Source organism: Rhinopithecus bieti, unplaced genomic scaffold, assembly GCF_001698545.2.
Source record: "Rhinopithecus bieti isolate Rb0 unplaced genomic scaffold, ASM169854v2 scaffold_19861, whole genome shotgun sequence".
NCBI classification, from domain to species: Eukaryota; Metazoa; Chordata; class Mammalia; order Primates; family Cercopithecidae; genus Rhinopithecus; species Rhinopithecus bieti.
Genome location: NW_016809659.1, coordinates 1429343 through 1453811, shown reverse-complemented (window position 1 = coordinate 1453811; position 24469 = coordinate 1429343). Strand labels below are relative to the sequence as shown.

Below are 24469 nucleotides of genomic sequence, written 5' to 3'. Positions count from 1 at the left end.
TGGTTCATAGAATATTGTATCAGTATGAAACATCTCTTTTGATCTCCATTTTCTCTTGCCTTAAAGTCCATTTTTATCTGATATTAATAGGGTCACATGAGTTTTCCTTCAGTTAGTTCTGGTGGATAAATTTTTTTTTTCATTTCCTTCATTCAAACTTTTCTTATAATTATATTACAGAAAGCTTCCATTTAAACAGCATCTGTTATTACACTGTAATCACCTTTGTCTTATTTGGTGAACTAAACCCATTTATATCCACTTATATGTGATTTGTACAACCACCCAAGCGGATTCTAAAATTTTATATAAAAATACAGTGGGGCCAAATGTAACCAAAACTGTCTTGAAGAAGAAGAACAAACTGAAAGATTTGTTCTACCAGATATCAAGACGTTTTATAAAACTACAGTAGTTAAGACAGTCTGATAATATCACATAAAAAGAGAGAAACCTGTGAAATATAATAGACTCTCCATGTATACATGGATAAAGTTAACACTACTGAGCCATAATAAATGGATGGTCTTTTTTTTTTTAATTTATTTTTTATTTTTTATTTTTTATTTTTTTGAGACGGAATCTTGTACTGTCACCCAGGCTGGAGTGCAATGGTACTATCTCGGCTCACTGCAACCTCCGCCTCCTGGGTTCAAGTGATTCTCCAGCCTCAGCCTCCTGAGCAGCTGGGATTACAGGTGCATGCCACCATGCCCGGATAATTTTTATATTTTTAGTAGAGATGGGTTTCACCATGTTGGTTAGGCTGGTCTCGAACTTCTGACCTTGTGATTCGCCCACCTCAGCCTCCCAAAGTGCTGGGATTACAGGTGTGAACCACTGTGCCCCGTCAAATGGATGGTCTTTTCTATAAGTGGTACTTAATCAACTGTATATTCACATTGAAACAAACAAACCTGACCTCTATATTCATATATACATATACATATTCAATGCCGGATGAAGTATGCATCTAAATGTTGAAGTCAAAAAATAAACCTTTCAGAGAAGAGTAAGGAAAAAACAAAAATAATCTTTTCATGACTTTGGGAATCCAGAAAGAATACTTAAACAGAATACAAAAAGAACTAATCCTACAGGAAAAGATTGATAAATTATACCACATTAAAAAGTGACTTTCAATTACCAAAGGTCACCTTTCAACACATGAAACCAACACTAGAACCTATAAAGAACTGCTAAATCAGTAAGGAAAAAGACAATATGAAGGTGGACAAGAGTTTTGAATAGATACTCAAAAACAGTATGTCCAAATGATCAATAAATAGATGAAGAACTGCTTTACCTTATTAGCATCTGGGCAAATCAAAACCATGGTGATATACTACTACACATCCAACAGAATGGCTAAGATTTTAAAAGACTGACAATATGGAGTATTAGAAGGATACAGAGCTGTGTAAACACTTGTGTGCCACTGGTAGGAGTACAAATTGTAACTATGTAACTACGGAAAACAGTTTGGTCCTATCCACAAAACTTAAACGCATGCATATTTCAGGATTCAGCAATACCATTTGTAGAAATATATTCAACAAAAATGTCGGTACAAGTGCACCGAGAAACACATATAAGATGTCCATCACAACATTAGATACAACAGCCCCAAACTGGAAAATTCCCCTTATCTGTTAAAAGTAGAACATGTAAATAAACTGTGACATTTTCCCAAAAATTATTTTTACAGAATGGAATACTATATGTTAGTTAATAAAAACAAATCAACTATAGCTGGTTGCAACAGCATGGATAACTCTCACAAATATAACGTTGAGCAAAACGAGTAAGAAAGGAATTATATATTGTATGACTTCATGGATACAAAGTTACAAATTAAAATGTAGTGTTAGAAATCAGAAAATTGGTTACTTTCAGAAAAGAGAAGGGATACTAGGCAATGTGGGGTCTTTTGACATGCTGACATTACTCTGTCTCTTGGTTGATCATTACATATGTGATCTCTGTCATATTTCATTGAGGTGTACATTCGTGTTTTGCAGTTTTCTGTATAAGTGTTATATTTTACAATTTAAAAACAGTTTAGCAAAAGTTAAAAATTTTTTAAAAAAGCATCGTGACATAAGAGAATAGGGAAACAAAGTCTGGATCTTGAGTTCATGTTCTTTCCACTGGATTATTGTGCTTCCAGGAAACAAAGTGAGATTATATATTTTGCATGAGAGCAACATGTTATATTCTTAGATATAAGGCCACAAATTCACTTACAAAGAAAGCTGAAAGTCCCCCTGCAACATGCAAAGCGACTCAGACAAAATGCAGAAAGGATTCAGTTGTCAGGGTCAAAGATATTGTGGAACTTTGGAAGAGTATGATAATCAAGACCAAGAGGACAAGGGAAGCAGATTGTGATAAAGACCTGATTCTACACGCTGATGAACTATTATCAATTCCCTAGTGAGGAGGGATTGGTGGTGAAAACTCAGCTCTCATTTGAATAATTATCTTAGAGAGGTCTGCAATTAGTTGTGTATGTTTAATTTGATTGTGTAAGTAAATCTGGTTATAATTTTATCCATATTGTGATTCATGAGTCATTCTCGAAATAACCTCTTTTATTTGTTTGAAGTCATTAAAATTCTTGCCCAAATAGATTGGGGGGAAAATCAGAATCAGGGTGATTGTACTGACAATCAAGTTACTACACTGACAAACTATTGAAATTATTCAGATTGGGTCTGCCTGCATCCTACCTATATGTGGTTGATATAGGGTGATATCAACACAGCAATTAAGAAATATCTCTGGTCAATAGCAGTGACATAAGTCTAATAAGTCTTATGAGAGTAACAGGAAGACCAAGAGGTAAAGGGAACAGTCATGGTCATCAGCTCGCATGAGATATTGCAGGAATTCCTTGAATAAGGTAAGAGGGACCAGTGAGCCAGACTCTGAGATCATTACTGTAGTTATTATTCTATTAACTGAGTTTTTATCTAAAACTATTATGGCTTAGAGAAATGTAGGTTAAACAATACATCAGCCAATGAATGAAAGGAGGAAGAGGCCTCGGTTCCATATCAAAGAGAAGAAGCCTCTGTTCCATATCAAGCCCAAATAGTATCCTATAATTTCCATGGTGCTTAACCATGGACAGTTTGCACATGATACATTTAAACATCTATGGCAATCACCAACTAAGTAATTAAAAATAAACCTAAAAATAAATGGAAGAAGGCATAGCGGTCTATTGGAAAGAGGATAATGAATGCAATTTGTTGGATAATTAAGATTATTGATATTCTTGTTTAATCATTAAGGTAAGTTTGTAGATATATAACATAATGAGAAAACAGTTTGAACCACATAGTAGAGTTAGGAATATACTATATTTATTGAAAAGTGCATATCAAACGAAAGTTCTAACAACATTGAAAGGAAGTTTGTTCAGGGCTGTATTTGTAGTGTTCCAACATAATGTCCGTAGTTTGGATATCAATTGTTATGAAGAAGGCTTGGCTCACATTAAATGCCAAAAATCTTGTTGTTTACTTGCCCCCATTTCTGCAAGTAAGTTTAAATTTGACAGTCAAATTTGGTAAGCCCTGTTTCACTTTGTGTGTCTTAGTATTCTTCCCTTTGTTTGCTTTTCTAATCTCTTCTTCCTTTAATCTGCTAATTTTATATTTTTCAATATTTTCTTTATTTTTTTGTTTTATTAAAGAGATTTTGAATGATACTCTTTTCCAAATGTTGACTTTTCTGCTAACAAGACCTGTTTCACATTATGTAGCTGTGGTGTGCCGGTAAATGTTTAACTGCTAACTGTCCAAGAAGTAGTCCTTATTTGTAGCATTCGCTGATTTCTGTGGTGTAAATATTCCCACCATGGCCTGTTTCAAGCTACTAATATGATGTTATTGAACTTAGATTTAAGCAGAGATACACACAATTGGCTTTCACAAGTCATTTACAGTCAGTTCCAGCATATTGTGGTTAGAGTATAATTTTGTTTATTGATTATCTGGGAAAATTGCTAACAGTTATTTTCATAATAAGCTTTGTTTTCTTCTATGAGCTTCTGCCATCTCCACATACACAAAAAAAATACACTGTTTTGTTGCTGTCGTTTCACCCCAAAGCTTGGGATTCATTCGTTCAAAGCTTCCATATTTTTTTACAGAAATTCTAATTCCTTATGATATTCCATTACCCAGATTCAGACTCAGTATGTACTTTTATTCTACTCAACATACCTCTCCTCTACCAAAAACAAAATGAACAAATCCAAACAGAGCCATCCACAGTTCTAAGAAGTCTTAATGTCTTTATCTACGCTTTCCTATTACATGATAATCTTTTCCTTAGATATTAGCTCATATTAGTCTGCTTTTTATTCAAGACCAATTAAATATTAAAATATTCCTCCATCTCTATAATTAAAAACAATGGTTTTATGTTATATTCCCAATGCACTTTGTTTTACTTTTACTTATATTAAAACTTTTGGGCACAAAATACATGCCCAATAAAAGACGAATGAATGGACAGATAAAAGAATCATTACACGTTTGTTTCACCGTGGCAAAGAACTGCTCTCTTTCTTTTATTGGTTACCATAACCTTTGAAATGTCCAGGTTCCTGGCCCATATTCTGCTTAACACTCTCTGAAAAACCTAAAGACTATACAGAAAATTTATATAATGGAGTTTTGAATTATCCAAACAACCTCCACTTAACTTGGCATTTGATAAAACATATAAACAAAAAAAATCCACAATCGATTTGGCTCTGCCTTGTTGAATGCAAGAAATGCAACATCATAGACCACATCCACACTGAAAAGTATCTTCAAATAATATTTTTCCCAAACAGTTTTATTCTCTTTAGGTTATCCATACATTCTCTTTCAGAGTATGGCGAGCTTTCAAAGTTTAAAAGAAAACCATAGAAAAACATTATTCTGACATATCATACATTGTCCCTGTATTCAGTTCCTCCTTCCTTTACTCATGAATGGCAACTATTTAGGAGCTTGTAAGCTTTCCCAGATTCACACCATTTCCCCAATGGACTAAGCCTCAGCCATACATAATCTAAAGGATGAAAAAGATGGCAAAACAACCTCCCCATTCGGAATCCAATGCAAACAAACCCCTGATGAGCAACTTGGACAACAACATCTCAAGAGTTCACCTCAGGGGTGGTTGTCAACACTTACTAGAGTCAATTCAAGAGACTATTTCAGCAGCTTTAGAGCAAAACGTCATCTTTAAAAGATTATCAACAAACACGATCACTAAGTTTAGCCACTGTTTGTGAAATTCAAGTCAAATGAAAGCAGCTGAGCATACTCAACAGGAGATAGCAGTTATTAAAAAGAAAGTGGAGAGAGGGAGGGAGAAAGGGAGAGAGGGTTGAAGGGAGTGAGGAAGTGAAGAATAACGGGAGGGAGGCAGGGAGGGAAAGAAAGAAAAGAAAAAAAAAAAAAAAGAAGAGACCAAAAAAGAATTCAGAAGCCAAATTTTAAAAAGAGTGAGGGAAATCAAAACATGCTATATGCTCCAAGTGTAAATGCTGAACAGTACTAGAGGCTTTAGCATAATCTCAACAGCTTCCAGATCTATCATAATTTGTTTTGCTTTTTCCTCTAACAAGCTTAGAAATCATCATTTATTTTGTATTGACAGGTGATCTTCTAATGGCCATGTTCTCAACTCACTACCCAAGGCTTCTACTACTACATGTCCTCTCCTTTCTTTGACTTGCTTGAAGTTTTCAATGTTTTGTTTTAGATTCCGTAGGAATGGAAACTGCTTAAAGCTTTTCTCACCTCTTGGGAAAATTTCTTTCAGAGGAAGTAACCCGGGGTGCCACTAATTGGCTTTGCATAACAGTAGGCAAATTTGGCCTTAAAGCAACTGTGACACTGTTTGCCAATCAGCTCAAATACAGATTACCAAAATCAGATTTTCTGGGAACCTCACAGATGTTTCTATTATGAATTCTAAAAACTATGTGGCTATTGACACAAGTATCCCTAATGCCTTTCCAAGCAACTTAATGATTCTTCTCATTTAAATATTCACTTCAATTTCTTGCAAACCCCAAGCTGGTGTTTCTAAGTGCTTCATTGAAAAGATCAAAATATTCATCATGCACTGATTGGACCGATAAATCTAAGTTCTAAACTTTGCCAAGAGAAAGAAAAAAATGGACCTCTGGTATGTCTTCAAAATCAGTTGCCTCTAGGAATTTCCTGTACCATGCTCAAATTAGTTTTAATCCAATAGTATACTATTTTGACTGACCTTGTACATATTTCTTAAAAGAATAGTTAAGAGATGTTTTGCTAAGTAGATTGTTTTCATGATAAAGATATTTGAAAAGAAGAAAATGCCTGTTTTGGGTACAACACTCAGATAACTAAAATTTTTAAAAATCAAGTTTTTTGGTATGCATCTATGTGTCCACACAGATGCAGAGCTAACGGTTCCTGCTGATTTTATAATTACTTTGGGTTATGTAATACATATTATTCTGCTGATAATAAGCCCTAAGAAGCAAAATTTTGCTGTATTGATATGGCCTGGCCAAAAACAACAAGGGAAAGAAATAGCATTCGAAAAACTGGCAAAATGTTTATGAATTCTAATCCTCTGCACATGAATAAATACATCTGACAAAGAGCAGAGGCCCTCAGAAAGGCCCCTCTTGACCTTTCTAATGTGAGTTCAATTGCATGCTCAGTGTTGAGAAACTAAAGTGGGTTCTGCCAATGTTTTAAGTTCAAGCTTTACTACATTTTGTTATTTGTAAAAGTGAAATTCCAGATAATGAGTTATAATTGCTCTATTAATCACTGAATAAAGGGTTTGGAGGGAAACTGGGATTTGAAATCGCAATAGGTGGTATCTGAAAGACATTCTTTTGTATTTTCTTACTTATAGCTTACTATACAAAACTACTGTGAAAACTGCATATATGCACTTTTTTTAAAATGGTGAGGTGCATGCAATATGCCTTATATATTATTTCTCTAAAAGAATGAAATTTAAAACTTCAGTGTAGTCATAATGATCTTTGACCTTGAAAAAAATGCAGAAAACCAGGCCTTGGATTATAAATTATATTGTCAATGAAAGTGAGAAGAACTCTCCATTCCTTAATGCGTTTTATGTATTATATTTTCATCTCCTTTTCCAAATGAATTATAATGTAAAACACACTTGTATTTTCTTTAATTTTCACTTTTACTAATCTTTCTTTTCTTATTCTGATAGACCTGACAACAAAATTTACCTTTCAAAAATTCAATAATCCCATATTCATTGTTACCCTTAAAGTATCTGCTAGGAAATCTATATTCTTATTTATGTTCCCAAGAAAGTTTAATGCAAAAAATATAGAAAGGTATACATTATTGAAACCTCCCTTCCTTTAGTCTACATTGAAAATTTTTAGGTTGTGCTTATGCAACTGAAGATCACCAACAAAAAGGGACAAGCTGGTATTTAGGGCATCATAATAACTAACTCAAATTTACCATAAGACATACATATTAATTAGTAAGTTCAATAGTCAATAGAGCCAAAAATAATCATTTCAGTTAGCACTTACTGGAAATTTTAGCAATCTAAACACTCACACGGTCAGGTTTAATATTGTCCGGTGATACCTTTATTCCTTTCTCTTTCTCAGGCCTGGTCTTTCTTTTTTTTTTTTTTTTTTTTTTTTTTTTTTTTTTTTTTTTTTTGAGGGGAGTCTCGCTCTGTCGCCCGGACTGGAGTGCAGTGGCCAGATCTCAGCTCACTGCAAGCTCCGCCTCCCGGGTTTACGCCATTCTCCTGCCTCAGCCTCCCGAGTAGCTGGGACTACAGGCGCCCGCCACCTCGCCCGGCTAGTTTTGTATTTTAGTAGAGACGGGGTTTCACTGTGTTAGCCAGAATGGTCTCGATCTCCTGACCTCGTGATCCGCCCGTCTCGGCCTCCCAAAGTGCTGGGATTACAGGCTTGAGCCACCGCGCGGCAAAGGCACAGGTCTCAAACTTTAAAGCAGGTGACATCATTGTCATTCTTTCTGTGTTCTGGTCTCCAATTAATTTCCCTTTCCTTCTTAGGCCCAAGGCTCTGACTATCTTTTGCAATATGCAGTAGATTATAAATGTTCAAACTCTGACCAATTGGTGATTTTCAAACAGATGCCTCCAGGGTAGCCAACAACTGCAGTATTCACTCTCCTTTTTCTATCTTTTTGGAAGTTATTCATAAATTTAAAAGGGTGGTTTTAATATTTAATTCAGAATTTTGAAATATTTCCCTTCCTCCCTTCCTTCCTCCCTTCCTTCCTTCCCTCTTTCTTTCTTTCTTTCCTTTTTTTTTTTTTTTTTTTGACGGAGTCTCGCTCTGTCACCCAGTCTGGAGGGCAGTGGCGCGATCTCGGCTCACTGCAAACTCCGCCTCCCGGGTTTACGCCATTCTCCTGACTCAGCCTCCCAAGTAGCTAGGACTACAGGTGCCCGCCACCGTGCCCCGCTAATTTTTTGTATATTTAGTAGAGACGGGGTTTCACCATGTTAGCCAGGACGGTCTCTATCTCCTGACCTCGTGATCCACACGCCTGGGCCTCCCAAAGTGCTGGGATTACAGGCATGAGCCACCGTGCCCGGCCAGCGAGATATTTTCATATAGTAGTATTTAAGAATATGTACTCTCTCATATTGCCATCAATTTTAATGTCACTAATTGCTCTATAAAAGCAGTCTATTTCATCTCCATGAAAAGCACGTGTACTAAAATGACCAGAGTTCTCCCAGTCAAAAGGGCATAGAATGGCAGCAAGGTACAAAACACACTTTGCTTTACAGTAAACACAGATAAATTAAGAAAAACATGTAACTCCACACCATTGAATCTGTTCTGAAACATAATCATTTCTTAAACAAGGAGATCATAGGGGAGATCACTCCATCCTCATTGGAAATGTTTGGTTAAGAGCAAAAGATTGTAAGAGTATAGAGACAGAATCTCATTTGAATGCATGTGTTCAAAGAAAGGCAGTAAAATTCCTGATTTCCTTCCACATAGGCAGAAAAGTAGTTGGCTTTTGCAATCAGGTAACATTTCTTTCTGGCTAGGTCAATTATCCACGGAGCCACAAATCCACAGTTCATTCTGATTGTCTGCACATCTGTGTAAACCTTTATAATGCAAATATTAATATCAATATGCTTCTGTAACATGTTTCTATATTTAAAATCAAATAAGTGATTTCAGAATACAGGTGACTATGCAAAAAATCTTATCTAGGGGGCAGAAAAGCACCCCAACATCAACTTATAAAATAAAAATAGCATTTATTTCTCGCACTCCCTTACTGCCACAAAAAATAAAAAAAATACTCAACATTCTGTTTGACATTATTGCCTTACAGGAATCTCAGAAAGACACTAACATTTTAGAAAACTTTACACACCTTGAATTGTGTGCGATCTGAAACAGCAGTACTTTGTTGACACTAATCATTAGATAATTACATCCTTTGGGTTATTGTGCTGTCTAAAATTAATAAGACAGCTGGGCACGGTGGCTCACGCCTGTAATTCCAGCGCTTTGGGAGGCTGAGGCGGGTAGATCACGAGGTCAGGAGTTCGAGACCAGCCTAGCCAACATGGTGAAACCCCGTCTCTACTAAAAATACAAAAATTAGCTGGGCGTGATGGCGCACACCTGTAATCCCAGTTACTTGGGTGACTGAGGCAGGAGAATTACTTGAACCAAGGAGGCAGAGGTTGCAGTGAGCCGAGATCGCACCACTGCACTCCAGCATGGGTGACAGAGTGAGACTCTGTCTCAGAAAAAAAAAAAAAAGATTAATAAGAGTGAAGTATTTGAGCAACGCTTAAGTTTTCTCTCTCATATTTTTTCTTCAAATTAACAATGTACATTTTACTTCAATAAATATGAAAATAATCATGTGGAAACACTGCAGGTTTATAAAATAATGCCAATAAGAACTATATGTTCTATGTGCAGAAGAAAAGGTACATTTTGTTTCATAAATACTACAGGCAAAGGCATGCATTACAGTTAAAATGATATGAATGATAGATTTTAAAAGATTTTGTGCATGTTTATCTAATAAGCAAAATCATATTGCAAATTCATAAAAGAAAGGCAAAATGCATATGATAGTCCTAACACTACTGTATAATCACTATAGAAAATGAGTTAATGGATAATATTAATGAATACATAGAAACTGAAATATTTGCTGAATTGCAACTAATTGGTTGAAAATGTTGCCATGAGCTGGAAGTGAACCTCATAGCAATTGGATCTGAATTCTGCAGAGTAGTCAGAAAATATGTTGCAATGTAGCCATGTCATGTGAAAGAAAAAATAATGGTCTTTGGCCATTTAGATTCATGTTCATATCTTGGATCTTATAATGCATTCTGACTACATGACTTTGGATGGATTTCTCAACAGTTTTGAGACTCATTCTCACCATCTGTAAGATGGAAATACCTATCTCTTAGCATAAAGAATTCTTAAATGTTGACAAAAATAGTTTACCAATTTTTAAAAGTTTTTTTTTTCCCAGAAATAACATAATCCTACAAGAAACCTCCAGACATTTTTTAAAGTTTTATTTCTTATTCAATGTTTCCATAATCATTGGTTGGGTCAGTAGACAAAACGTTCTTCTTATTTTTGAGCTCTGTGGCTAACCTGATTGAAGGGAGTGAGTGCTATGTGGATTCTATACCTGGAAAAACACTGTAGTATATGAGAACATGTAAACTTATCTTATTTAAGGTTTACCTTCTTTCTTAATAGTAAGAGCAATGTTAAGCTTTCTGAGTATGCAGAATTTTTTTTTTGTTAGTTTAAAAATATGCATGCATACATCCCTGAATCTTTACCCCTGCCCTCTTGTACTTTTACTTTTTTACCTCATTTCCTAGAAGCGCATTTACACAGGCTTCTGATGCGTCACAGATGGCTGTGAGATCATGTCCTCCTTCTAGAGCCAACACCACACGTCCATCAGCCAATGTCATCAATTGCTTCGTCAAATGACCAAAACCTACCATAATACAAACAGAATATTTCAAAGTATTAAATCAAGAGAAAATGATCATTAGAATCTAACGTTGATTGAACACATATTTCAAGTAAGTCATTACTAAGCATTTTCTGTGTGCTAATTCATTCAATACTCAAAATAACTTTATGGATTAGGTCCTATTATTATCTCTATTTTACAGATAAGGGACTCAAAGCCCAAGATCCCACAGCTAGCTAAGAAGTATCACAACCAAGACTGGCACCAATCTGACTCTTCACCAGTGCACAGTGCTGCTTTTCATAACACAGTCTGTACATATCTGGATAAAAACCTGAATATGACTCAGCCAGTGTTAACAAGGTAAATTGTTCCATTTGCTTGCCATATGCTTCCTGTCTCCATCATTGGCCTTTATTATAGAAAGTTTTCTACACCCCCAATTGCTGTTACAAATTTACATTATCTAACATAATTATTTACATTATCTAATGTAATGTAAAATCTATTACATTAGATTTTTATAAGCATTATTTTATTGTGAAACCTTTGATAAATGCAAAATATGAATAACATCTATACATGTTATAAAATACAATAATATGACAAATATCTGCTTTTTTACCTTCCAACTTAAAGAAAATTAAGTTAGCAACACTTTTTAAACCCCCATGTGCCTCTCCCTGATAGTAGCTATCCTCCTCCTTGTGGGAGATCAGGATCCTGAATTTATAATTCCATTGCTTTCCTTTGTTTAATTTCCTTGTTTTTTAACTTTATAAAAATGGTTTTATAGTTTTGCAACTTACTGTTTTCATGTATTTTGTTAGCTCATCTCTGTTGATGCCTGTAGCTATAGATTTTTGCTGTGTAGTAGGCCATTATATGTCAACAGAGGTTATCTACCCATTCTTCTATTGACAGAGAGTTGGTTTTCTTGTTATCACCAAATTCCAGTTTTTTTACCATTACAAATAATGTCACCATGAACATTCTTACATGGGTCTTCTGGTGCACATATGCACATGTGAAATGGAATTGTTGAGTCTTAAAATCTGCTAAATAATGCCAGATTATTTCCAAAGGGCTATTACCAAACCCCACTCTCAGAAACAGTATATGTAAGAATTCCAGTTAAGTCACATCCTTGCCAACATTTGGTGTGATTTGCTAAGTGGGTGGTAAAAAAAAATGGCATCTTATTGTTGTTTCATTCAGTGTAAGAGGGGAGCTTTCTATTTCTAATTTAACTTAGAGATTTCATTACAAATGTAATTTAATCTAATTATTTCTTTACACAGATAGACTTTTCCCCATAATTTGACAGTGTTGTTAGTTACATTAATTAATATTTCAAATATGAAGCCATCACTGCATTTAGGAAGTAAAATAAGCTTGGTCATAACGTATTATCTTTTTAACACACACCTGGATTTGTTTTTCTAATACTTTATTTTAAGATTTTTTTGAGTATGTTCATGAATGGGGTTAATCTGTAATTTTCCATTCTTACATTGACCATAATTAATTTTGATGTGGTTGGGACCCTCTGTTTTTATTATCTGATGCCAGAATGTCAGGGAGAAATCTCCTATGAAACCATTAGGGTCTTGTGTTCACTTTGAAGAAGACTTTTAAGTATTGATTGAATTTTTAAGGGATTATATGACTACACCTGCTTTCTATGTCATCCTAAGTTATATTTTTACAGGAGTTTCCTTCTTTTATTTCAGTGTTTGAATTTGCTGAAATAAAATATTTGTTTATTATATTATTTTGAAATTCCACATAGATGTAGGTGGATATTGTCTGTAAATATTTCCTTGATCTCTTTTACATTATCTTTCATATTTTCCATCTCTCTCTTTCCTGCATTATGTATATTTTTGATTCAGAGATGTCTTCCAGACTTTCCCTCTTCAGAGATCTCTAATCTGCTACATCACACCTTTAGTGACATTTTCATTTCTGTGATTATATTATTTAACTCTAGAATTCTGATTTTGTTCTATTTCATGACTTATTGGTCATTATTATACTTTCTTAACTCCTTGTTTATGTTTTTATTTCTTCCTTTATTTATTTCAGCATAATTATTTTGTATTCTGCAACTGAATTTGAAATCTTTTGGCTTAGTTTGCTCTCTGTTGTTTCTGCTGCTTCATGTTCATGTAACCTTTATTCTCCCATTTTTAAAATTTTTATTAATTTATTTAATTTGTGGAGTACTTTGAGCTTGTATTCATTGTAACTTCATACGTGAAAAAAATCTGAAGCTTGGTGCAATGGACTGAATGTCACTACCCCCCAAAATTTATATGTGGAAATTCTAAACGCCAATGTGATGTTTTTGAGAGGCAGCCTTTGGTAATTAGGTAGAGTCCTCATGAATGAGATCAGTACCCTTACAAAAGGGACCCCAGAGAGTCCTCTAGCTCTCTTGTTGTCTTCTAAGGATCCAAGGCGAGGCTGGCACTCTTTAATTCAGATTAAGTAGAGTCCTCATGAATGAGATTAGCACCCTTACAAAAGGGACCCAGAGAGTCCTCTAGTTCTCTTGTCGCTTTCTAAGGGTCCAAGGAGAAGTTGGCAGTCTTTACTCCAGAAGGCCCTCACCAGAACCTGACCATGATGGCAAGCTGATCTCAGACTTACAGTAATCAGAACTGTGAGAGACAACTTTCTGTTGTTGATAAGCTATCAGTCTATTATACTTTGATACAGCATCCTGAACTAAGACACCGGAGTTGAATGTGATATCTGTCTTTCAAGTCTGGCTCAAGTGTGATATTGTTTGCTTTTGCTGGATATCTGGGACACTACCATCTAGGATCTATTTTAAATTCTTATATTGCAAGACTGGTTGTGGAGTTTGCTGTTGTTGTTTGCACATGTATATCATAAATATGGACCTTAAAACTTTATTATAAATTCTCATGGAGAAGAAAGTCAGGGCATCTTTCCTTTTCTTTTCTTTTCCTTTTTCTTTTCTTTTCTTTTCTTTTCTTTTCTTTTCTTTTCTTTTCTTTTCTTTTCTTTTCTTTTCTTTCTTTCTTTCTTTCTTTCTTTCTCTCTTTCTCTCTTACATTCTTTCTCTCTTTTCTCTGAAACGTTCTTTTGGAAATTCCCTTTATTGATGGCAAAAGCTAAGATAGATGTGTTGTTTTATTTAAGAACATTTTCTTTTCCAAAGTGTTGGCCCTTTGTCATTCTTTCTTTATTTTGGTCTCCAATTAAATTCCCTTCCATTCTTAGGCCCAAGCCTCTGACCCTCTTTTACAATATGCAGTAGATTATTAATGTTCCAACTCTGATCAGTTGGAGAATTTGGTGTAGATGCCCCCAGGGTAGTCAACAGCTTCAGGATTTACTCTCCTTTTTCTATCTTTTGGAAGTCAACCATAAATTTAAAAGGATGATTTTAATATTTAATTCAGCATTTTGAGATATTTTCACATGAAAGTGTTTAAGAATATGTAATGTCTCATATTGCCAAATTTGAATGCTTTTCATTCAACATTTAGAAAAAATTATCATGGCATCCAACCTGTCCAATTTCAGGGGCAATTGCCAAAAGGTAGAGTAAATAAAAATAAATAAAAACGTGTTTCAATAGAACATTTCATTTTTTATATGCTTTGTGAACTTACAGTGAAAAAACATTTAATTTTTAAATCAATTGAATTTTTTTATAATTCATAGATTTTATTTTTTAGAGCAGTTTTGTATTTACAGAAAAACTGAGCAGGAAGTACAGCAAGTTCCCATATCCAGTCCCTTTCTTTCCATATTATTAACATTTTGTATTATTTTGGTACATTTGTTATGACTGATAAGCCAGTACTGATGCATTATTATTATTATTTTTTTTTTTTTTTTTGAGGCGGAGTCTCTCTCTGTCGCCCCGACTGGAGTGCAGTGGCCGGATCTCGGCTCACTGCAAGCTCCGCCTCCCGGGTTTACGCCATTCTCCTGCCTCAGCCTCCCGAGTAGCTGGGACTACAGGCGCCCGCCACCTCGCCCGGCTACTTTTGTATTTTAGTAGAGAGGGGTTTCACTGTGTTAGCCAGGATGGTCTCGATCTCCTGACCTCGTGATCCGCCCGTCTCGGCCTCCCAAAGTGCTGGGATTACAGGCTTGAGCCACCGCGCCCGGCTGATGCATTATTATTAACTAAAGTAGAGGTTCACACTTTGTGTTGTATGTTCTATGGGTTTTGACAAATGCATAATGGCATGTATCCACCATTACACTATCAGACAGAATCGCTGACTGCCCTGAAAATTTCCTGTGATCTACCTATTCATCCTCCCTCTCTGCCCCTCAACCCCTGGCAACCAATGATCGTTTAATTATCATAGTCTTTTGTTTGAAAAGAAAATAAATTCTCAGGATGTGTTTGGTAGAATTTAATGAAAGCCTATAAAATCATCAGATAATGAGAACCTGAAACTAAATTAGGTTACTTCTATTTTGAACAATAAAATAAAACATTAATCCTAGTAATGCCTTAAGATAATCCGCTTGGTAAACAACTGCTTAGATTTTCCCTTCTAGTCTAGCACTTGAGGTTCACCATGAACAGGATGAGTTAATCTCCTCAATATCTTGAAGCACTTTAATGTTGATTTTTAACCACTTAACTATTTGGATGGAAGTCAAATTAGTCACTTTACAATTATCCCATGTTTTAAAATTCTTCACAAAATTCATTCTAAAAGAACTTAAAATTAGTTAAAACTGTTATCAAGCATTTTAGTATTTCTCAATTTCTATGGACCTCATTATGATGCCAATAAGAATCTTTTACCCAGGCCACTTAAGAATGAGGCTGTCCACACTAAACTACCTTATTACCTGATGACAATAAAAAGAATGACAAACATTCAGAAAAGAAGTAATGCAAAATTTTGATCCCTAACGCTCAGAAATGTTCTTTCCCTAAGCCAAGATTAATAGCACATAGTAATTAGTACCATTCTAGAAAATTTATGTAAAAAACCTAATATGTAAGGATACATTTCTGTTAATCATATTGTTAAATATTCTAGACAGCTTTTTCTGTAACCTAAACCAGGGCTACAGTGATAATTTTAAAAGGTATGATAAATCAAGCCAGAAATCTTACTAATAATTTCTAGTAATTTATAATTCAATTATCTAAAGTCACTACTGAACAAATCATATCACTGGATTAAAGAAAGAAAGAGAGAGAGAGATCCAAATCTGGTTTAAGTTCACTCTTTCCTCTGGGAATGAAAAAAGTACCATAAAATGCCAAATTTAGATGGGATAGTAAAAAGTGGAAGGAAAGAGTGGAATGAAGTTAATCTTTGATCTCTATCCAAATTCCTCTTTCTTTTACCTACAGGGTTTATTTCCATTCACATGTTACCCATGTGATATCTGCAGTCAGAGATTGAGGCAGCTGAACTCTGAGTTATGCATGCACAAAACATTCAAGTGATGTATAGAAATTTCTACAAGACCCATGCTCCTTCTTCAAATCAAAGTAAGCAATTCAAGATTTTTTTTTATTATCATGAATTCTGCTGTGTTCATTGTTACTGTACATATTAGAAACATGAAAAATGCCAGCCAAGTGTGGTTACCGAGGTGAAGGTATTATTTTTCAGGACATATTAGATAAAGGTTTCAGTGGCATGTGTACGTGTGTGTTTGTGTGTGTGTGTGTGTGTTGGAGTAAAGCATATATAACATTTTTAGTAAGCATGATTGCAAGCTTCATGTAATCGTATTTACTTCTAGCTTCACTAAAGACACAAAAGCTCATCCTACATCTCACAATAAATTTAATAAAACCTTTAGAGTTGAAAAATTACAGCAGAGACCTTCCTCAAGGGGGGTTGAGTGTTTTGAGTGTGAGGGCTGATCGGCTAAGTGATTAAGTGGAAAACATGTTCCTATACCATGGTACCTTGTAGGCTCAAGCAATCACTGGACATAGAGATGGAATGGGGTTCTCAACATTCACGTAGGCCATCAGTTTCAGAACTGAGTGCAGAGCTGAGGGAGGAACCTGGATGCCTTGGGAAAGCCACATGTGCAGGCTGAGGTTAGTGACTGGTATTGGGATGCATTGACTAAAAATCAGCCTTAACAGTCATCCCTATTACCTGCATTGACTACAAAAGAATCTGTATATTTTATAGGTGTTGGTTTCTGCTAAGAAATCATATTGTGTCAGATACTTTTTTTTTTTTTTTTTGAGATGGTGTCTCTCTCTATCACCCAGGCTAGAGTGCAGTGGCATGATCTTGGCTCACTGCAACCTCCGCCTCCCGGGTTCAAGCGATTCTCCTGCCTCAGCCTCCCAAGTAGCTGGGACTACAGGCATACGCCACTATGCCCAGCTGATTTTTGTATTTTTAGTAGAGACAGGGTTTCACCATGTTGGTTGGCCAGGATGGTCTCGATCTCTTGACCTCGTGATCCACCCACCTTGGCCTCCCAAAGTGCTGGGATTACAGGCGTGAGCCACCGTGCCGGGCCATGTCAGACACTTTTAAAAAGAGATTTGGTAGCTTAAACTTTTATTTTAGGAAATATTTTAGAATGAGGCATTCATCAAACACCATAACTACTACTAAAGAATCCTACATGTAGCCTGGTTGTTTTAAAAATTGTCCATCAGCATTAAATTATAAGCACGAGAAGGATTCTACACTGTAACAAATCATTTCTTTTGATGACCAAGCGGAGCTGAACTGGTAACTACCAAGACCTTGACACCATTGAGAAAGAGAATTAGAAGGGCCTTTTCAGCATGAAATCCTCTGTTTGGTTCCATTAATTTAGTAGAAGCAAATTTAATATTTTTGATTATGAAAATAGAATTAAAGAAGCTATCAATACGGTAATGGTTTCAAATTATCGTTTTCAATTTGATTTCCTGATACTTTATAGGGGTTGGTTTCTGCTAAGAAATCATATTGTGTCAGTATTTTCTCTAGTTTAGAAGTTGTTTGAAATGAAAAGTTGCTCTAAGAAGGCTCAAAGATTAAACCTTATATATGTATTTAATAACCATGTCAGATGACACAAAAGAATTCATTCTTCAAGGTGGCATGTCTCAAATGCTTCTCTCTAACATTTCCAAATAGTTCCCAGAGAATGGTGGTAGTGAAAGGAAACAACCTTATCTAGCTTTATTTTAATTTTCATTTAAAAAAACTGTATTAAAAAAATTAATGCATTTTCATTGTAAGAAATTTGGAAAATGATAGAAAATAATAAATAAATTAAATAGTATAATAATATATAATAAACAGGCTCTGTTGTGATATATCATATAAAGTGCTATCTTTTATTTAACATATAAAATAAATGATAATCATAAAATAATTATAAATAATAATAAATATATAGTTCCATCAACCAGAAATAGCCAATTCTACCTTTGTGTATTTCATGCTTCTTCTTGTATTTTCTAAATAAAACAGAATCATTCTGGTTTTTTTTAAACTACATTTACAAATATCAAATAGTGGATAAATTTTTCATTTCTCTACAATATCATTTAAAATGTATCCATGCACCAAGCAATTCTGTTTTTAGATATTTAAGTGTGTTATTAGGTTTTTAGTTTAATATACAAGGTAGCAAATAATCGCCTAATGTATAATCAAAGTGACCAATGTATGTTAGTATTTATCTTATTCTAGTGTTATTATATATTATTAGGGTTGGAAGAAGCCTTGCTCTTTTTATTGCTAACTTCTCTGTGTCACCAGAGCATGGGCTAGAACCTAAGTAGTAAAGCACGTAAAGCCAAAATGAGAGCAAAGTTTATACAGTCAGGACTGTATAAACTTTTTTCTTTTAGAACCCATGTATATTTAGCAATGCCTATTGTGAATAACCTAATGTTTTGATAGAAGCTCAGAGAAATGAGAGATTCTTCCACAAAGTCTGTTTCTATTACAAAATTGCAAATGGTGTTGGAAGTCTCTATGGAGGCCAAAACTGAGTTAATGCTGTAGTGGGTTGAACAGGGAATTGTCTCCAACCTACAATTTAGTTACTATTGCTATCCTGCCTCCCTGTAGTAAAATAGATCAGACCCTAGACTCAGCAGCCAATTCTAAGAGAAAGATACCTTGATCATGATTCATTTGGTTAATAAAGAAATGGTGACACATTGTGATCTATTGGATAAGTCATTTTACTTCTACTTAAACATTTGTTGACTTTGCTGATGCCAGTCTCCCATTCATGACAAGTGTTCCCCCAACTATTATTTTCTTTCTATTGAGGAAAGCCTCCAGTTAAAAAAAAGGAACAACAAAAATTATTCTGGCAACCTCCATCCTCAATCTGCCATTCAGCAGAGGCACCGGCGTCCAGATAAGCAGAAGTGACAGCTTTTGAAATACTCACTGACACCTGATTTGTATTATTTTTGTAACTCTTCTATGGCTAAAAAGTCTCACTACCAATTTACTCATTTATTAACATGTCAATTACATTTGGGCCTGAAATGTTTGTGTGGACTTCACCACATATTTAATATAGTAGGGATCAAAGGAGTCACACATTGTTGCCCTATTTTCATTTGAAATTAAATATTTCTCATCCATTGGACTATCTTCTGTAGTTATACCCAGAAAGGATTACTGAAGAATGCACATCCAGGGAAGTCTAATTATAAAAACTGTAGCCATTTTCCTCCCTCTCTAAACCCTGTGGTCATTAAGTTACCATGTTATTCTTTAGGAAAATGCAGTCAGGCTCAAGTAGAGAGAGAAATTTGGGTAGCATGTGGCAGTCTCATGTATTGTGAGGCTCTCCAGCAGAACTTCAAAGCAGAATCTGATTGTTGCAGATGGGAAGAATGCTTTCCACAGAAATACCTTTTTAAGACTCATGGTGCTGTAATTCATATGGTAGGCACTTGTGATTCGTTCCTGATGATGTTGGGATCATTTAACTCACAGAACCATTGTCGCTACCATAAAGTCCTTTCATCTGTAGCCAAAAAGGTTTATTTCATGCAAATGAAAAATTTTCATTAAAGTATCACCTTAATAATGGGCAAAGATATATATTTTCTGGTTATGTTTAAAATGTAAATTTATGAACATATTCTGAAGAGTCATTTCATGTTAAGATCTTTACTTATTTGATGTCCCAGGACTCTTTCCAAGTTCATTGAATCCGGAAATCAATTTTAGAAGAAATATGGAGATTATTATCATTAAATCTTTCAGTTGGCTTATTCCAAGCAGCCCTATAAATACTACATATGTTTTAAAGAAAGAATTTCCAACCACAGTAAAAATGCTTTTACTCTTCTCGTCAGTGATGCTCCAGGAGGTAAGTTTATATTCTCAGCACCTTTTGAAAGCAAATGTATATTTCGTTTGTATCCTAAGCAAAGTCTGAAACTATGGAATACTTCAATGCCATTACTTTTGTAAGACAAAATTGATCCTCAGAAATTCCTGAGAAAATAAATGGCAAGATGATTGACCTGAACTTAGTTATCCATCAATCCATCCATCCATTCACTCACCCATCCCTTCATCCATCTATGATCCAACTACAAATCAACTATTATTTACTAAATACCTACGATGTGCCACAGTTTATACATAAATCTGATACTTCTATTAGATATGAGTTATTACAAACTCTATTTGAACCTCAGTTTTATTACCTACATATAAAATTAAATACTACTTATTCTACCCCACAGGTTTGAAATGAATATTTAATTATTAAAGGCCAACTGCAAAATGGACACACAGTTTATCAAACAGAGTCTGGCGTGTGGCAGGTGCTCAGTATTTATACTTTTTTTTTTTTTTTAGAGATGAAGTCTCATTCTGTCACCCAGGCTGGAGTGCAGTGGCACCATCATAGCTTACCTAACCTAAAACCACAGGGCCCAAACAATCCTCCCACCTCAGTCTACCGACTAGCTTGAATTACATCGCACCATCACAACCTACTAATTTTTCAGTTTTTTTCAAAAGGACACGGTCTTACTATGTTGCCCAGACTGGTCTAGAACTCCTGGCCTGAAGCAATCCTCCTGCTTCGGCCTCCCAGAGTTCTGGAATTAGAGGTGTGAGCCACCATGCCTGGCCAGTATTTATGCTTTTAATGAAAGCTTTTAATTTAACAATTATAGATCCAGATATTAATTTCAAGAGATACTAGAGAGCAATTTTCGAGGAAAAGTAAAGAAGAGCAAGTAAAACATGAAAATGTTATGCTTTTATGGTATATCTGCTATAGAATATCTGTTTTCCTTTTGAAGAATGTTTTAAAAAAGACATTATGGCCAATATAAGTAGAAAATCATGTTCAAAGATAGGGGTGAAGGTGAGGAGTGAGAGATATGTGGGGAAGAAGTTCAAGACCAAATAAATATAATACACCAAATGAAAAAGTCTGAAGTCTTTCTGGCCACAAACTCTTGCTTACATAGGTCTATGGAAAAAAAAAGACATTTAGCTAAAAAAACTTAACTTATACAAAATTTCATTGATTTAGTTTTACATAGGGTAAAACTAAAACACCATGTCTTCAAGAGGACTCAAAAAATAATTGTGGTAGATCCATTCACATAAGAGATACCTACTGAGAAGCTACTATGTGATCAAGGAACTGTGCTGGCAATGAAGACACAGTTAGGAGCCAAGCAAAGGTGTTCATTACCCTTATATGGTTTATAAACTAATGTTAGTGAGAGTTAATATAACCAGGCACCATGCTAAGTATTTGAAATGCATTATCTCATTTATTCATCACACAACTTCCCAAGTAATAAGAAAATTAACTTGCCCAAGCAACAAAGGTCAATCAATGACAAAGTTGGGATAAGAGGTTGGGTCAGTTGACTTTATTGCCTGTCATCCAAACCACTCTTCTGTGGCTAAATCCAAGTAATATTGAAGTGCAAATTTAATGTATTAGTACTACAATCACTGTGCCAGTTATGCCTGAAAAATAATCCTCAAATGTTAATGACTGTAACCCATTCTTACTTAAGTTATAACTTACAGTAGTTAAAACTGAAATATCCACTTCGATTATTTTTTTGCTATTTTTTCAGTTTGAAAAGGCAATATACCAACCCCTCAAAAAACTAATTCCTTTTCAAACTAACCCTTGCATCTAAGCTTGCATTTTAACTTGAGCATTGCATTAATTCATGGCAGTACTCCCAAAATTCAACTCAGTTACAATGGCCATGGCAACACTTACAATTGACCATTGCCAGAAAGCTTATGCACTGATTTGCCGTATTCATCCTCATGGTTTCTTCATACCTAATTGCTTTTTATAAACTGATGTTGTCAACTAGCATAGTACCTGACACACAGTAAGTTATCTGGTCTTTAAACAAACAACAACAAAAATATTACTATTGAATCTCAATGTGTATATTCTTCATAAACTGATGATCATTCATCTTTAAAGTGCTAGATAAGTATCAGCTAAATTACACAGATTTGTTAAATGGTAGAAAAACAAACTATTGCCTTCTAAGGAAAATGGGGACAGGTCTCATTGCCAAAAGCATTCCGTGGAATTGCATTTCCCGAATGACCTGCGTTTTTAATTTCAAGACCAAAATACTTGATTTTAAAAGATAAGTATCTACCCTCTGGGCAAAACTGATGACTTCTTATTTTTCCTCCCATAAGTCGAGGTTCAGGAACCATTCAAATTATAGGTTTCAAGCAATCATTTAATTTAGATTAAATTAGACAGCAATTGTATGTTAAATAAATATGAAATGGCTCTAAATGTATTTGTTAAAGATTAAGAATTCCAGAATACATAAGCTTCTGTTACACATTTGTTATTGATGATTTTTAAAATAAATCACCATTTAATTGAAATACTTAAAGAATATTTGCAAAAGAAAGCATGACATTTAGCAAACTTCCTAAGAATCTAGTAAGCCCAATAAGATAGTTAGGATAGTTTTTTTTAAACAGGCAATTCTCCAACATCAGTGCAGAAAATCTGCAGTACAAACATAACCAAGATCCTACACCATCTTTACAAATGCCATGATTCAACCTGTCAATATGGATAAAATAAAGGCTTCTTTTCAAATACTTATCACAGTGGTTTGTTCTGTTTTAAGTCTATTCCCACCTGCCATTAAAAAAAATCATTAAAAGAAAATAAAGACTGCCTCCAATTTCCATGAAATATTTCCATATAACTATCATGTTTTGGGGAATAACATTATATATTCCATAGCATGTTGGATCATGTTTTTTAACTTGCATGATTTTCCTACTTTTCCAAGTTGGAGGTGTGGGACATGAAAAGGAAGTCTTCCCTTGAGTATGCCAGAGGTCTTTAATCTTAAGCCATAGTCTATTTGTGAATGAAGCCCAATATCCAACTTCTATTAAATGCTATAAAACCTTCATAATGGTAAAAATAGAGTATTTCGGGTAAGGTGGTGACAATTTAGGTCAAACACTTCAAGACACTTAGGGGATCTGAGAGAAGATGACAAGATTGTGGAATTGAATGATGAGAGAGGGAGGTAAGCAGAGGCCAGATTCAGGATGGGGAGATCAAAGATAAAGAGGAGTTGCCAGGACTTTGGGGAATAGCTGGGTATGTACCAGAATAAATAAAAAAGCATGATGCTGGCCATTCTAGAATCATTCAAACTGAGAGGTCATGGACATCTTTCAACGAGGGTCTGTAATGAGATTAGGCAACTACTTTTCAAACTAAAGAAGCTCATAGATGCATTAGACTGGGAGTCAAGCTGGAATACACTAGGGATATGCAGCTGTTGGGTCTATTACTCTACCCTTAGAGTGTGAGTTCAGACTTTTCAAAAATAGTTAAAACATCAGAATCTGGATATTAATAGATAGATGCATAAGATTAAAAAGTAGCACTTTATTAAATTGGGAATGTCAGCATTTCACTTATCCCAATCACAAGTGTTATAGCTTCAGAAAAAAAATAGCAACTGGGTGTTGACAATTACCTAATTAATAAGAGGTGACAAAGGAAATTCAAAGTGATTATTAAAGGAATAAAGCTTTTGTCACTATCACTATGTGTCAAAAGAGTTGTGTAACTCATTCTAATAATTTCCAACTTCAGACGAATTCATCGAAGAGACATTACTTCTTTTAGGAGACACCCAGGTATTCTCTGCCAACTGCTTAAACCCTCTGTAGACATTTGTCAATTTTTATTATCATAAAAATGTTAACTGCTTAGGAAAATTATCTAGTCTACCTTGGGAAGCATCAATAACAGAGCCAGGGTGTCACCACTGATTCTGAATTTGGATAAAATTAGTCAATACTTACAAATGATATTAGTAACTAAATCTAACTCAGGTTCTATAACCTACCGGATAATTGGATGTGCCAATTCCCATCTCTGGACTTTGCTTT

The 24469-nt window shown here is 34.9% G+C and overlaps 1 protein-coding gene across 8 annotated transcripts in view; it reads right to left on the bottom strand.

Annotated features, from left to right (window-relative positions):
• Nucleotides 1–24469, bottom strand: part of HDAC9 (histone deacetylase 9) — a 941976-nt gene that overhangs the window by 47758 nt on the left and 869749 nt on the right. For all 8 annotated transcript variants that reach the window (XM_017890061.1, XM_017890068.1, XM_017890066.1 and 5 more), the window contains one exon: nucleotides 10939–11072. In XM_017890061.1, the coding sequence (XP_017745550.1) occupies nucleotides 10939–11072 (134 nt within the window). The remainder of the gene's footprint in view (nucleotides 1–10938; nucleotides 11073–24469) is intronic.